This window comes from Bison bison, unplaced genomic scaffold (genome assembly GCF_000754665.1).
Source record: "Bison bison bison isolate TAMUID 2011002044 unplaced genomic scaffold, Bison_UMD1.0 scf7180017864480, whole genome shotgun sequence".
Classification (NCBI taxonomy): Eukaryota; Metazoa; Chordata; class Mammalia; order Artiodactyla; family Bovidae; genus Bison; species Bison bison.
The window spans coordinates 2,740,675-2,756,647 of NW_011495040.1; the positions used below are offsets into that span (position 1 = coordinate 2,740,675).

Genomic DNA, 15,973 nt, shown 5'->3' on the forward strand with positions numbered 1-15,973 from the left:
AAAGCCTCTGAAACAAAAGGGATTGGATCTGAACACTGCTCCCCTTGCTCCTCTTCCTCCGTTCCCTCCCCCTAGCTTTGCATAAAGATAACCCAGCTTTGTCGATTCTCAACAAGAATCAGACTGAAGTTCGTCTAGGCAGGGCTAGAGGCTAAGTCGAATATACCGGCTTTGGCTCCTCCAGGTTTTAAATCTCAAAGTAAAGAGTACTTTCACTCAGAGTGTCTGGAGCTAACCTCCTCCTGAGACACCTGCCCCAGGGGGGGGCCAGCACTCACAAATCCCACCTGCAGCCCTGAGACCCACGTGGCCCAGGTGGCCGGGTCAGGACTTACATCGAAGAGGAGAGGGTTGTACACGGTGAGTGGGAGGTCGATGTGGCCCAAGTGCCCAGAGCAGTTGGTGAAGTCCTGCACGCAGGTGGAGCACACCTCTTTGGAGTCGGCGGGGCCCAGAGCTAAATCATACAGGCCATTTACCGAGGGGTTCCCCAGGCTGTCCAGGTACCGAGGGTTCGTAATGGACTTCACGCTTAATTTCCTAAGGAGATAAAAACCACCAGGGAAGACTAAGGTTACCCAACTTCTCTGATGTTTCTTCTTCGGCACTTACAAATTCATGCTTTAATATCCAGATCCTTAGCTGTGCTGACAGATCCAGAGGGCAGACTTGGTGTCTGCCTTGCTCCTCACTGCAGCTCAGCACTTAGCACACGACAGAGGCTGAATGAAGAAGAGTGAGTGGTAACGTCTCTGAAAGCCAGATTTAGTACAAATCTTGCACTAACTGAGCACACTGGAAGGCTTCATGCTGCTGCTGCTGCTAAGTCGCTTCAGTCGTGTCCGACTCTGTGCGACCCCATAGACGGCAGCCCACCAGGCTCCCGTCTCTGGGATTCTCCAGGCAAGAATACTGGAGTGGGTTGCCATTTCCTTCTCCAATGCATAAAGTGAAAAGTCAAAGTGAAGTCGCTCAGTCGTGTCCAACTCTTAGCGACCTCATGGACTGCAGCCCACCAGGCTCCTCCATCCATGGGATTTTTCAGGCAAGAGTACTAGAGTGGGGTGCCATTGCACGAAGGAGTTAAGTACTCACTACATGACAAATGCTCTATAAGCAGCAAGCTACCCAGTATTTTCCAGTATTCTTGCCTGGAAAATTCCATGGACAGAGGAGACATGGAGGGCTATAGTCCATGGGGTCACAAAAGAGTCTGACATGACCGAGCATGCACGCATGTGTGTGACTTTAACCCTCCGAGACAGGCATTATAATGTGCGTTATTCAGAGGAACAAACAGGCTTAGAGTGGTCAGGTGATTTAATCCAGGTGACACAGCCCAGAAAGGCGGAGGCAGTGTTGAAGGTAGGAGAGAGATGTGGACCAGACTTAATGCCAAAGCCCACGCAGTTCAAAAAAGGAAAAGTGTTAGCACCCAGTCGTGTCCGGCTCTTTGCAATCCTATGGACTATAGCCTGCCCGGCTCCCCTGTCCAGGGGATTTTCCAGGCAAGAATACTGGAGTGGATAGTCATTTCATACTCTAAAAGAAATCCTATACACATTAGCAGTCACTCTCCATCCATCTCTACCTCCCTCCACCAGTCCTAGGCAGTGACTTACTTACTTTTTGTCTCCAGAGAATTGCCCAACTAGACATTTCACATAAATGAAATCATGTGATATGTGGTTCCTTATAGCTGGCTTATTATACTTTGCATGCACTTTTAAAAATATTTACTTTTATTTATATTTATTTTGGCTGTGCCACTCTTAGTTGTACCACACAGGATCTAATTCCCTGACTGAACCCAGGCCCCCTGCACTGGTAGCACAGAGTCTTGGTCACTGGACCACCAGGGAAGTCCCTGCATATTTTTAAGGCTCATCCACATCATAGCCTGTATCTATACTTTTTTGTTTGTTTGTTTTAATAGCCAAATAATATTCCATTTTGGGCTTCCCAGGTGGCGTTCGTGGTAAAGAATTTGCCTGCCAGTGCAGGTGATATAAGATGTTAGGGTTCAATTCCTGGATCGGGAAGGTTTCCTGGAGTAGGAAATGGCAACCCACTCCAGTATTCTTGCCTAGAGAACCCACGGGCAGAGGAGCCTGGTGGGCTATAGTCCATGTGGCCGCAAGGAGCTGGACACGACTGAGAGATTGAGCACATACACAAAGTATTCCATCGTATGGCTATACCACTTTTATTGGCTTACTTTTACACTTTAGCTATTATAAATAATGTTGACAGAAACTTCTATATACAAGTTGCTGTGTGAATATATTTTGTCTATTTCTCATGGATATATACCAAGGATTGGAACTGCTGAGTTACATGGTAACTCTATGTTTAACTTTTTTGAGACCCTGCCAGACTGTTTTCCAAAGTGGCTGTACCATTTTACATTCCCAGCAGCAATACACCAAGGCTCTGGGGGGGGTGTGTGTGTGTGTGTGTGTGTGTGTATGTTAGTTGCTTAGTCACGTCTGACTCTTTGCAACCCCGAAGACTGCAGCCCACCAGGCCCCTCCGTCCATGGGATTCTCCAAGCAAGAACACTGGAGTGGGTTGCCATTTCCTTCTCCAAAAGGAACTATAGAAAGAAAGAAAGTGAAGTCACTCAGTCACGTCCAACTCTTTGCAACCCCATAGACTGTAGCCTACCAAGCTCCTCCATCCATGGAATTTTCCAGGCAAGAGTACTGGAGTGGGTTGCCATTTCCTTCTCCACACCAAGGCTCTAATTTCTCCAAATTCATGCCAGCATATTTTGTGATCTTTCTGTTTCCAGTCATCTTAGCAGGTATGAGGTAGTATCTCACTGTGGTTTCGATGACTAATGATGGTGAGCATCTCTTCATGTACCTATTGGCCACTGGCATATCCTCTTCGGAGAAACGTTTATTCAAATCCTTTACCTATTTTTTAACTGGGTTATTTGCTTTTTTATTACTGAGTTACAAGACTGCTTTATATATTCTGAACACATGTATTCTACCAGACATATGATTTGCACATACTTTGAGTCCTGTCTTTTCACTTTCTTGATGATACTGTTTCCATAGTTTAAAATTTTTTAATGATTTAAACTCACTACTATTACTACTTTCTCCCACTACCTTTAGGCTAAATCATTCTTCACTGGACTTGGAGAAATATTCATCTACATTTCCGTCTCTCATTTTACCTGGAGCTCTAAAACTTAACTGGAATTATAAATAAGAAAAACATTTACTGTGTCAGGCAAACACAAACTAATTAGAATAAGGCAAACACTAATTAGGTCTGGGTGCAAAGCCTTTACCACTAGATCTTCTTTCTATCATGTTCCATAAGTTGGTACTTCACTTCCCTTGCCTGGAGCCTATAATGATGGAAAAAGAGTAGGCAGGTGGGTCTAGCACAGACCTGTGCCAACTGGCAGAAGAACTGTGTCCTGTGCTTTTAAAGACTATACAAAGACCTCACATCCAAAACTGAATGTGTGTTTTTGTCTTCATCCTCAGTCTTTCTACGGTAAGGAACAAAGCACCTCTCTCTAGCCGGGGAAAAGCAGAAAATTACTCTAATTATTGCAGGAATGGGATATAGAGCAAGGGCAACCAGCAAGAATTCCACCAGAGAGAACAGAGTTTAAGACTAACAAACGTGGGTTTAAGGATGACCTTTGCTGCCTCCTAGAGTCAGGAATTTCCTCTCCTATAGCGAGCCTCCCCCTAGCAAATGGTTGTTGTAAAAATGGAGAGGACCAAGAGCTGAACAGATAGCTCCTCCGCCCACCCATGCATGCACTTAACAAATAATGTGGCAGACACACTTTTAGATGCTGGGAAAACAGACAAGAGTCCCTGCGCTCATGGGCTTTACATCCTATTGAAAGCAGGCAGACAAAAACCAAAATTAGTAAGCACATAGTTTATTAGATGGAAGAAAATGCTATGAAGAAAAGTAAGCAGAAAAGGGGGAGGATGACAGAGTGGGCCAATGGTTGGGGGGAATCCATACTGAGAAGCTTATGCTTGAACAAAGGCCTGAAGATGAAGGAGCTGGCCATCACAGGAGGTCACTTTCACAGGAGGAAGAAGCAGGGAGTGCAAAGGTCCTGAGACAGATGTGTGCTTATGGCACTCTAGCAACAGCTAGGAGGCCAGGATAAGTACAGAGGTAAGTTCAGAAAAATAACCAGGGGGCCAGAATAACCTTTTCGGGCCATTTTAAGGACTTGGCTTTTACTCCAAGTGAGCTAGGAAGCTACTAGAAACTAGCACAACAAAAGGTGGCATAATTACTGAAATTTCTCAACCCTAGACTCAAATAGATCAAATGTTAGTAATGGGTATAAATTTACTCATGCAGTTCTCTGAAAACTCTACAACTCACTTGTAAAAAAATCAATTCTATTGCTTTTGAATGAAATAGTATCAATTTATGGCTAGTGATGATACAATTGAATTTCAGAAGCAGCATACTGTTGTAGCTCAGGAGTTATTCATCCAGTCAGTCAATAAGAGTTGAGGATAAAAGAAAGGCCAGTGGAGAGACTAAGATACAAACAAGCACAAAAAGTAACCAAGGAACCATGACACAACTGTACTAGGTGTGGAAAGATTTCAGAAATGAGGGAGGTTGAGCTGCGCCTTCAGTGTAAGAGATGCTCTCCAGGTGCCTCCAGGGAGGGGTGGTGGGGTGAGAGCAGGGGAGTAGACCCCTCTGGCAGAGGGGATAATGCATGTGGAGCAAACAGCTTGAAGAAAGGCGCAGATGATGAAACCTGATGGCAGTTTATGGAATGTGCAAGTGGTTTATTAGGGTGAAAGAAGGGATGATGTTATACCTAAAATCATCACTGGACTGATCATGGGTAAACCTGTAGGCTAAGCTAAAAAAGTATCATTTACCTGAGGGAAATGGAAAGCCTTTGGAGGATATTAAGGGGAATAGGAGCATCATCGCATTTATTTTAACAGCAAGGTAGAGGATGGACTGGAGTGGTGTAAGGGCAGGGAGATGGAAGAAAAAGACAATTCAAACAAGAGATACGGTGTGATGAAAAGGAGGGTAGAGAACAAAGAAATATATAGATGACACACAATAAGAACCCAATAAGCAAATGAGATGTCAGGAGAAATGGGTCTAGAATTACAGCCCTGTCACAAAATAGTGAACATTTTGCACTAGATTAAGGTATACCATTTTGGAGGGTCAAGTTCTCCCTTCCTGTAGGGATAGGAAGAGTTTTTGGTATATGAGTTTAAGATCTCGGTGTAAAATTCAAATAAGATGTCCAACTGCAGCTGAAAAAAACAAGTCTGAAAAATCAGTGAAAGAAATTTGGGTTGGAGATTTAAATTTGAGAATACAGATGATGAAAGTGGTGAAATTGTCTAGGGAGGACATTTTGGAAAAGAAAAGCTATTTGACTAGAATAGAATCTGAAGGAACAGCAAGATTTAAGGAAAAGAGGAATCAGCTAAAGAGCCTGAGATGAATTCGAGTATAAGCCACTGAATGCAAGGACATCGTTCACCAATGTGTCAGGAATGCGGCTCAGACGGTAAAGAATCTACCTGCAATGTAAGAGACCTGGGTTTGAACCCTGGGTCAGGAAGATCCTCAGGAGAAGGGAATGGCAACCCACTCCAGTGTTCTTGCCTGGACAATCCCATATACAGAAGAGCCTGGTAGGCTACAGTTCACATGGTCACAATAAGTTGAACAGGACTGAGAGACTAACATTTCACTTTTCATGAACACCTAGCTTAGTGCCTGGCAAAAACAGGATGATCAATAAATGTTAGTGGGTTGATAAACTGAGTCAGGAAGGAAACAATACATGTCACAGAAATAGAAGAACCTGAAAATAATAAAGTTCTGTCAAACGCTACGGCGATGAAAAGGAGGACTTAAGAGAGTCTTTTTGATTCAGTATTAATAACTAGGCAGAGAATATAGACGGTCCAACCAAGAAGTTGTCCCATGAATTGAGTCTTGAAGAATAATCATCTTACAGACAAGAGGAGACTCATCATGCGCTTAATAAACTACGTCAGAAACATTACAGTAACTCCACAAACCAGGCTGATTTAACGAGGAGACAGGCGGACGATAACGCTTCCATCTGCGAACCCCTAACCTACCCAAGTGCAAACCAGCCACACCGGGCTCTAGGCAGTCAGTGCTCACTAGCCCAAGACGTTCCCAGAACTATAGGTCCCAGCAGGCCATGCGCTACACAGCAATGGACTCTGAGGAGAAACTGGGCGCAAGACCTGCTGGGAACAGTAGTTTACGGCCCCGAGTACAAGAGGCTCTTGCATGCTTCCCACCAACTCCTTACTTCAGTTCTTCGGCCGAATACATCCCGAAGGAAATGCCCTGCAGCCGCCGCCAGGGCATGTTCTTTGAGCCCAACATCCTCCAGGTCAGTTCCGAGCTCCTACACCCAGAGAGACGGCCCAGTCACCACTGTTGTAGTTTTCACACCACCTCCGGTCCGCCACCATGTGATTTTAAACTGCGCTTGCGCGCGAGAAAGACTCGCCTTAAGATTTACAGGGACAATATCATTTCCGCTCGAGGTGGGGGGAGGGAGAAAATAATTTCACGACTCTCGCGCGCCCCTTTATTTTGAAAATAATCGAACATATATAAGAAATTAAAATAACCTTTTAGGAAAGATCTTCGAGGGAAATGAGGCCTACTGAGCCTTTAACTTCTGAAGCAAAGTCTTTCAAACCATGAGCTTGTAACCTATTTTATGATTGATTTCTTCTTGTTCCGTCTCAGCCAATAGCCGAGCCATTCCCCGCCCACCTCTCCCGCGTTAAGGTGGAGGGCGTACTTTCCCAGCATACTATGCGAAGACGCCAAATATGGCGTCCGTGGCGTCCGCAAGGTGGCTGAGGGTCAGCTGTGGGCTTTGCGTACCGCTGACGGCTCGGCGGGCAGGTCCCTGTGGACGGACCCCTAGTAGCAGGTGAGAGAAGCTTGGATAACCCATGAGAAAGAACCGGGATCACCTTGGCTCTTTGTATCCCTTTTCCCCCTTATTGCTGGGGAACTAGATGCGGTGGAGTGGAATGAGCGCGCTCGTGGCCGGGCGACCCGGCAAGCCAGCACGCGGTGCGGCACGTTTTTGAGCAAGGGCTCCAAACGCGCTTTTTAGGGGTGGAGATTTCTTATTTGGCTGGTCTACGCCGGGGTTAGAACTCACAGGAAGATTAGGATTCTTCTCTTGGGGAATCCTGCATCCTAATAAGTGTGGCTATTAATCACTCCATTCCACGTGTTTTTTTAAAAAAGGAAAACTATCCGCCCCTACGCGTTTTCTCCCACCTGGGAGGAACGCGGGCAATCAGGTTTTCCCAGATTAAAGGCCGTTTACGAGGTCCACTGGATGTTGTAGGGATGGTTGACGGAAGAAATTTTCCAAGTGTTCATAAAAACAGGAAAGCCCACAAGATGTGAACACAATCTGAATGAAATCGCTGTGATTGTTAAAACTTGGCACGTGTATCGTTTATGTAGTTATTTTTCAGTACAAAGCGTTGTGGAAGTATAGAAGCCAGCAATTGCTTGTGAAAGTTGGAAATAACCTAATTTTAGATTGGATGTTTGCATTTCCTTTGCGAGGTGATAGTAGACAAATTCCCTTATGTGTAGACTGGAGCTAGTAGCAGCCATGGAAAAACAGTGAGGAATAAGTGAGTTGTGTAATTTACAGTATACATTTTATATTAAGGCCTTCTTCCCTAAACTCGGCTCACAAAAGAGAAAACGGCTCCACCAGGTAGTGCAGAGGGGTTGATTTAAGAGGACACTGGAGACCAAAACCAGTAAAGGAAGTAATTTTCTATCTTAATCACATCTTGACAATTTTCTGAAGGGTATCAGTGCTGTTTAGGAGGAAAATACTTACAAGATAGTGTATGTAATCTGTGTGATATGTTGACTTAATTTTTTTAACGTGATAACATTTTAAAACTCATTCAGGGGTCAGTGGTTCTATATTTTGGGTTAAAAAAATAATAACAGTTCCAAGTTTATATTAGGACAAAGGTATTTGGTACATTCCTGAGTGTTGAAGCAAGTGAAATGAAAAACCATGGTGATCTTAGTTTCATAATTTGCTTTAAATGGCTTTGAATATGTTATTTATTAACATTTGATCATTAGATCATCATCCATGTATAATCAGGAGCCCATTAAATCATTTCTTTTAGCCCCAGTGTTTTAGATCTTCAGAGTTGAAAGTCCTTTATATTTCAGGTCAGCTGTTAAAATGTTCAAGTACTACTAAATTTTTCCTTTTTTTCCTATGATTTGATTTAATGAGACTGCCTGATTTTGAAAATTGTTGGCTATATTATATCTGTATCTTGTACTTACTTTGTAATGGTTTTGAACTTGTTATTGAGGCCATGTCTTCTCAGCATACCTTGACATGAATTATCCAATCAGTTTGATCCATGATAATTGGAAAATTTTGGCTCAGTTGCACATAGTTGGGGGTGAACTGGAAAGTTCATTAATGAGTATTAGCTTTAGAGCTTTTATTTATTTATTGCAGATTTTATTCTGGAAGTGCAGCTGTCCCAAAGGATGAAGGAGCTGATATAGCAGGTATATAAAAATGTATTGAAATAATTCCATTTTTATGTTAATGCATTATACTTCTTTATAGTAGTAGTATTGGAAATTGATTTGCTTTTGTTTTATTTTTCACATTAAGGGACTGAAGAAGTAGTCATTCCAAAAAAGAAAACTTGGTGAGTATTCAGCATTCATTCAAAAAGTGGTTAAGTGCTTATGAGAAACATTGTTAGGTAAGAAGCCAGTGACAGGAATGGCAATTGGAGGTAGAGAGTAGTGAGTGAATGGGGAGTGAGATTTACTTAAAAGACCTATCTGAACTAAGTTTGAGTTAATATTTATGTAGTGATGGTCAGTCATGAGTATCATTATTAGAATAATTTCTGTTTTTTTTCTTAAGGAGGTTTTGCATTGTTAGGAGACCCAAAAAAAGAATTATCTTATGGTGTTTAGTAGGTAAATGGTGCAGACTGCAAAATTTAGCTTTTTTAACCCACCGGCTAGATCTTTGAACAAATTGCCTTATACATATTCAACATTTGTTGAATACATAAGAATTAAAACTTACAAAAATTCATATAGTAGTGATATTACTGAATGCATTGAAAGATCTTTCAAAAAACTAGGTCTTTTTTGAGTATGACTTAAGATTCAGACTCATTAAAAAAAAAAACTCTGTTAAATTAATGACCATTGCCTAAAGGGGATTGGGATAAATTGAACATGCAAAAAGGAAATAAAATTACCAGCAATCACCATATTCAAAGACAAGTTACTTAATCTCTCTTTGCCATAGTAGAATGTAGGTAATATACCACCTGCCTCAGAGGATTACATGAGCATTTCAACAGTTACTACCACATAATCAGATCTCAGTAGATGGCAGCTATTATTTTAAAGTTCTGCAGTATAACCTTTTATATATAAGTTGTACGTGGACATTTAGTTTAGTGGTGATTTGTTAGACATACTGTTCTGTACTCTGATTTTAATTTTGAGTGATTACATAGTATTTTATTGTATGGATATATTCAGGTTCATTTTTACCTTCCCTAGTGGCTCAGTGGTAAAGAATCTGCTGCCAGTGCAGGAGGTGTGGGTTCTATCCCTAGGTCGGGAAGATCCCCTCAAGAAGGAAATGGCAGCCCACTCCAGTATTCTTGCCTGGGAAATCCCATAGACAGAGGAGCCTGTAGTCCATGGGGTCACAAAGAGTCAGATACGACCCAGTGAGTAAAACTCGGGCCTGAGAATCAGAACCAAGATCAGAATAGGAATATACATAAGCACGAACGAGGCATTTCTCGAATGGCATTCATATCCAGTGCGCTTTACCAACTCATTGTGCCTCTTTCCCTTCTGACAACGGTCCCACGGGGAATACAAGAGAGGAAGTGTATTGAGGGTGTGTTCAGATGGCCTACAGTCTAGTTAGAGTGCATATTTTATACTTTATTGCTTCCCTGGTGGCTCAACTGGTAAAAAATCTACCTACAGTGCAGGAGACCTGGGTTCTGTCTCTGAATTGAGAAGATCCCCTGGAGATGGGAAAGGCTACCCACTCCAGTATTCTGGCCTGGAGAATTCCAGGGACCATATATAGTCCAAGGAGTCCTAAAGAGTGGGGCACAACTGAGGGACTTTGACTTTTCTTTATTGAAAACACAGTTTAACTGTACCTTAAAATGGGTCAGATGATTTTATTGGCATCAGAATCACCTGGGAATTTTGTTTAAAATGCATGTTCCTGCACGTGATTCTTCTGTATAAGCCCCACAAATCTGGAAAACAGTAAGGCAGGGTGGGGTGTGATCATGACCTAACTGTGGTGGTGGGAGACCATGCAGCCCAGCCTCTAAAAAATGCTCTTAGAATAGGAGAAATAGGGTAGTTGATATAGAGCCTTAGTTAACAGATTGAGGCCTGTTTATTTATAGCCCATTAAGTAAAGGTTTAAAAGAAGACTATTTCATAACAAATTTTGGTGTCAGTTAATTTTTTTTTTCTTTTTTAGAACACAGCCTCAGTCACTTACTAACTTACTATCTGCGGCTTCTTTTATGCTCCAAAGGCAGAGCTGAGTAGTTGTAACAGAATCCTTACGGCCCATAAAGCCTAAAATATTTACTGTCTGTCCCCTTAGAGACAAAGTGATTGATAGAGGTTTTCTAATAGAGAGCCTCTGCTTTCCAGGCTCAGGAATTTGTGCTTTTAGATTGAAAAGAAACTATGAAGACTATAAGTTCGTCTTGCCTTATTTGAAACATGAAGCATCTTTTAAGGCTATGATTTCCCAGATCACAAGTGCTGTAGAAGACTTTAACAAATTGTAGAGGGTTATAGTGAGTTTTAATATACAACTGTAACAGGATAGAGTATTCTGAGCACGTCAATCTGTATTGTATAGTTACTTTAGGGAGGGTATGGAGCCCAATTATGATCAGTGCATAGGTGACTGGACTCATTGAAGAAATGGATGTTAAAATTTACCACACTGGCAAGAAGATGTGGAAAATGGATACTCAAAATACATTTGTTGATAGGGCAGTCAACTGGAACAACACACTGGAGAGAAGTTTGGCAGAACCACAGTTTTAAAACGTGCAATACCAATTGGTTAGCCATTCTGGAGGATCACTTGCAAATACACCCAAAGAGACATGGATGAGAGTGCTCTTTACAACTTGGGAATAATAAAGTGAAATGGCCCCAATGCCCATAGTAAGGAGATGGTTAAAAAATGGTTATCATACAATATAACATTTAAAGAAATTAATTAGATTTGCACATAGTAACATGGATAGTGCAAACTTATGGAACACATACCCGGAATGATGACATGTGTTTTTGTTTTGTGTTTTATGGTGGTGTGTGTGTAAAAGTACCCTTTAAAGTTCTGGAAATATAACCACTAAACCTACAGTAGAGGTTAAGTGGGGGCAGGGGGTCACAAAATAACATCAGATAGAATAGTTTTGTGTTTTTTTTTTAATTGAAGGATAATTGCCTTACAGAATTTTTGTTGTTTTCTGCCAGATATTTTTTTCAGTATAATGTATTCATTGAGATAATTTTTAAAATAACCTTTAAGAAACTGGTGACTGATTTGAATGTTCTTAGTGTTTTCACTTGCATTTGTTGAGTATACTCACTTGATAAGACTTAAATATGCTAATGAAAGATTTAGTTAGGGAATACTGAGAAAAGAATGTCTTTCTCTTGCTAAAATTACATTAACTGCTATTTTAGAAAATCCAGTAGATATTGTATACATCAGGGAATTAGTTTTGACATGTAAAGTTTTGTAGATGTTTTCTTTTTTTCATGTGTCTATTCCCATATATAGCTGAATTGGGAGTCACCAATTTAGATAATAAGGCAGGAATATTACAGAAAGCTGCAGTAAGAATGCAGAGGAAAATGGATAGGGTGAAAGATTCAGGGTTAAGAAAGTTTTATGAGGCTGAGGATGGAAATTGCTAGCCCGGGGTGATGGTTATAGAGACCAGGCCAGGGAGGGTAGCAAAGCATAGTAGGAACATGTACTAAGCACCTTTGGTAAAAAGAACTGAACAGTTTTCTCATTTTCTAACTTACTATTCTAGTGATATTATTCTAGAGATCAGAACTGGCTTTACTTAAGACATGATCTTTGTTAATGGCCAGTCCATTCTGAGAGTAGAGTCACTTGTTCACGTTGTAAGTGTGAGAAGCCCTGATGAGGGTTAACTTGTGATTCTCATTCTTAGGGATAAAGTGGCTGTTCTTCAAGCACTTGCATCCACGGTGCACAGGGTAAGTAGAAATTTCAGGGTTTTGTATCTAATTCAGCTAATAATAAACTTAATGTTCACACCTCTTCTTTATTCACAGTTTAACTGTTGTGGATCTAGAGAGTTTCATAGCACTATCTAGTCCAGACTCTTCATGTGACAAATGAGAAATCTAAAGCTTTTAAAGTGATTAGCTCAGGGCTGCTTAGGATATTAAAACCTTGACTTGGTGCCATGGTTTTTTTCCTCCAGATTCATTGTTTTTATACTATGCCAGTGATTTTTAACCTCCTGAAGAGCTTGTTGAAATACATGTTCCTAGGGAATGGTTGGGTGTGATACTCTAATGCAAGTGACAGAACCACTTTGAGAATAGTGTACCCACCATACTGAAAGAAATTCAGTGATTAAGAATCTGGGTCTTGGGGCCAAATGTTCTGTTTCATCTTTATCACAAAGTTACCTTTTCTCTTGATACGTCAGGGAATTAGTTTTGACATGTAAAATTTCCTACATGTTTTCTTTTTTTTAATGGCTTATATTAATGAACGTTATATCAAACTTACTTTAGAAAAATACATCTGGTTTATAATCTGTTTCCTTATCTGTAAAATGGGTGTTTACTTACAGCACCAAACATTGAGGTTTTGGATAAGAAATAAGTTAGTACACGTGAAAGGGCTTAGGACATCACCTGGCACAAAGGACATGCTCAGTAAATGCTGGCTATTTTATTATTGCTCCAGCTATCTGATTAATTTGTGAATAAATTCCTCCCTTCACAATTCAAGAATAGGGTCTGTAGTCTTGATAGATAAACTGAAACCATAGTAAATGCCTCAGAAATAGAACTTTCAAGTTCTCTTTTTTTTAAACCACAATATATATCTGTGGGTTCTCACCCTCCTTGAGGCGGTTGTCACAGATTTCCAGAACGGTTCTTCAATTGTGGGTGTTAAACTTACGGGCCAAATACATCCTGGAAGTTTCTGACGTTGGTTTTAAAATACTGCATCTCCATAGTAGCAAGATACTTAGATTTTCAGTTCACATATCCATAAATAGGCACTTGAAATGTAAACTCGGGGCAATAGACCTCAGAGATTGTTGTCAGTTTTTCAGTGAGATTGACCCAAGGTGCATTTAAGTCAAAGAAGTTGTAGAATTACATGCACACTTGTCTGATTTGGGCTTGGGCTCTTAAAATCCAGGGGACAATTATTCATTCATTCAGGAACCACACATTCTACCCTTAATGGTGCTTACCAGGTCATCCAAGCCACCATCATCTCTTACTATGTTGGATTAATTACAGCAGTCTCTGTTCTCTTGACTTCCTCAACCCATTAAGCAGCCGTAGGGACCCTGCTAAAAGGTTGACTCACATCACTCTTCTACTCAGAGCTCAAATGGCTTCTCATTTGTTACAAATGAAACAAAAACTGCAGTCCCTCCCCACCCCAGCTCTGACCACATTTCCTACCATCTTTCTTGTACCCTGCTCTAACCAGGCAGCCTCCTAGCTAATTCTCAGTTTCTTATCAGGCACAGGTCTGCCTCAAGGCTTTAATGCTTCCTCACTTCCTCTGTATAATCATAAGGGATTTGATTTAGGTCATACCTGAATGGTCTAGTGGTTTTCCCTACTTTCTTCAATTTCAGTCTGAATTTGGCAATAAAGAGTTCATGGTCTGAGCCACAGTCAGCTCCTGGTCTTGTTTTTGCTGACTGTATAGAGCTTCTCCATCTTTGGTTGCAAAGAATATAATCAATCTGATTTCAGTATTGACCATCTGGCGATGTCCATGTATAGAGTCTTCTCTTGTGTTGTTGGAAGAGGGTGTTTGTTATGACCAGTGCATTTTCTTGGCAAAACTCTATCAGTCTTTGCGTGCTTCATTCCATATTCCAAGGCCAAATTTGCCTGTTACTCCAGGTGTTTCTTGACTTCCTACTTTTGCATTCCAGTCCCCTATAATGAAAAGGACATCTTTTTGGGGTGTTAGTTTTAAAAGGTCTTGTAGGTCTTCATAGAACTGTTCAACTTCAGCTTCTTCAGCGTTACTGGTTGGGGCATAGACTTGGATTACTGTGATATTGAATGGTTTGCCTTGGAAACGAACAGAGATCATTCTGTTGTTTTTGAGATTGCATCCAAATACTGCATTTCGGACTCTCTTGTTGACCATGATGGCCACTCCATTTCTTCTGAGGGATTCCTGCCCGCAGTAGTAGACATAATGGTCATCTGAGTTAAATTCACCCATTCCAGTCCATTTCAGTTCGCTGATTCCTAGAATGTCGATATTCACTCTTGCCATCTCTTGTTTGACCACTTCCAATTTGCCTTGATTCATGGACCTGACGTTCCAGGTTCCTATGCAATATTGCTCTTTACAGCATCGGACCTTGCTTCTATCACCAGTCACATCCACAGCTGGGTGTTCTTTTTGCTTTGGCTCCATCCCTTCATTCTTTCTGGAGTTATTTCTCCAATGATCGCCAGTAGCATATTGGGTACCTACTGACCTGTGGAGTTTCTCTTTCAGTATCCTGTCATTTTGCCTTTTCATACTGTTCATGGGGTTCTCAAGGCAAGAATACTGAAGTGGTTTGCCATTCCCTTCTCCAGTGGACCACATTCTGTCAAATCTCTCCACCATGACCCGCCCGTCTTGGGTGGCCCCACGGGCATGGCTTAGTTTCATTGAGTTAGACAAGGCCGTGGTCCTAGTGTGATTAGACTGACTAGTTTTCTGTGAGTATGGTTTCAGTGTGTTTGCCCTCTGATGCCCTCTTGCAACACCTACCGTCTTACTTGGGTTTCTCTTACCTTGGGTGTGGGGTATCTCTTCACGGCTGCTCCAGCAAAGCGCAGCTATTGCTCCTTACCTTGGACAAGGGGTATCTCCTCACCGCCGCCCTTCCTGACCTTCAACGTGGGATAGCTCCTCTAGGCCCTCCTGCGCCCACGCAGCCACGGCTCCTTGGAACTATGGAATGAGGTTCGTGACACTGTACAGGAGACAGGTATCAAGACCATTCCCATAGAAAAGAAATGCAAAAAAGCAAAATGGCTGTCTGGGGAGGCCTTACAAATAGCGGTGAAAAGAGAAGCGAAAAGCAAAGAAGGAAAGGAAAGATATAAACATCTGAATGCAGAGTTCCAAAGAATAGCAAGAAGAGATAAGAAAGCCTTCTTCAGTGATCAGCGCAAAGAAATAGAGGAAAACAACAGAATGGGAAAGACTAGGGATCTCTTCAAGAAAATCAGAGATACCAAAAGAACATTTCACGCAAAGATGAGCTTGATAAAGGACAGAAATGGTATAGACCTAACAGAAGCAGAAGATATTAAGAAGAGATGGCAAGAATACACAGAAGAACCGTACAAAAGAGATCTTCACGACCCAGATAATCACGATGGTGTGATCACTGACCTAGAGCCAGACATCCTGGAATGTGAAGTGAAGTGGGCCTTAGAAAGCATCACTACGAACAAAGCTAGTGGAGGTGATGGAATTCCAGTTGAGCTCTTTCATATCCTGAAAGATGATGCTGTGAAAGTGCTGCACTCAATATGCCAGCAAATTTGGAAAACTCAG

General features: G+C 41.6%; 2 protein-coding genes across 2 annotated transcripts in view; one reads left to right on the plus strand and one right to left on the minus strand.

Annotated features, from left to right (window-relative positions):
* The window catches only part of POLR1A (polymerase (RNA) I polypeptide A, 194kDa), an 84,459-nt gene extending 77,946 nt beyond the window's left edge, over positions 1-6,513 (minus strand). Inside the window, exons 1-2 of the mRNA XM_010862206.1 lie at positions 6,341-6,513; positions 336-540 (exon numbers count right to left, since the gene is read on the minus strand). Of these exons, the coding sequence (XP_010860508.1) occupies positions 336-540; positions 6,341-6,417 (282 nt within the window). The 5' untranslated portion in view covers positions 6,418-6,513. The remainder of the gene's footprint in view (positions 1-335; positions 541-6,340) is intronic.
* A 346-nt stretch (positions 6,514-6,859) lies between these two features.
* The window catches only part of PTCD3 (pentatricopeptide repeat domain 3), a 30,848-nt gene continuing 21,734 nt past the window's right edge, over positions 6,860-15,973 (plus strand). Inside the window, exons 1-4 of the mRNA XM_010862208.1 lie at positions 6,860-6,979; positions 8,573-8,625; positions 8,735-8,771; positions 12,345-12,390. Coding sequence (XP_010860510.1) covers positions 6,876-6,979; positions 8,573-8,625; positions 8,735-8,771; positions 12,345-12,390 — 240 coding nt within the window. The 5' untranslated portion in view covers positions 6,860-6,875. The remainder of the gene's footprint in view (positions 6,980-8,572; positions 8,626-8,734; positions 8,772-12,344; positions 12,391-15,973) is intronic.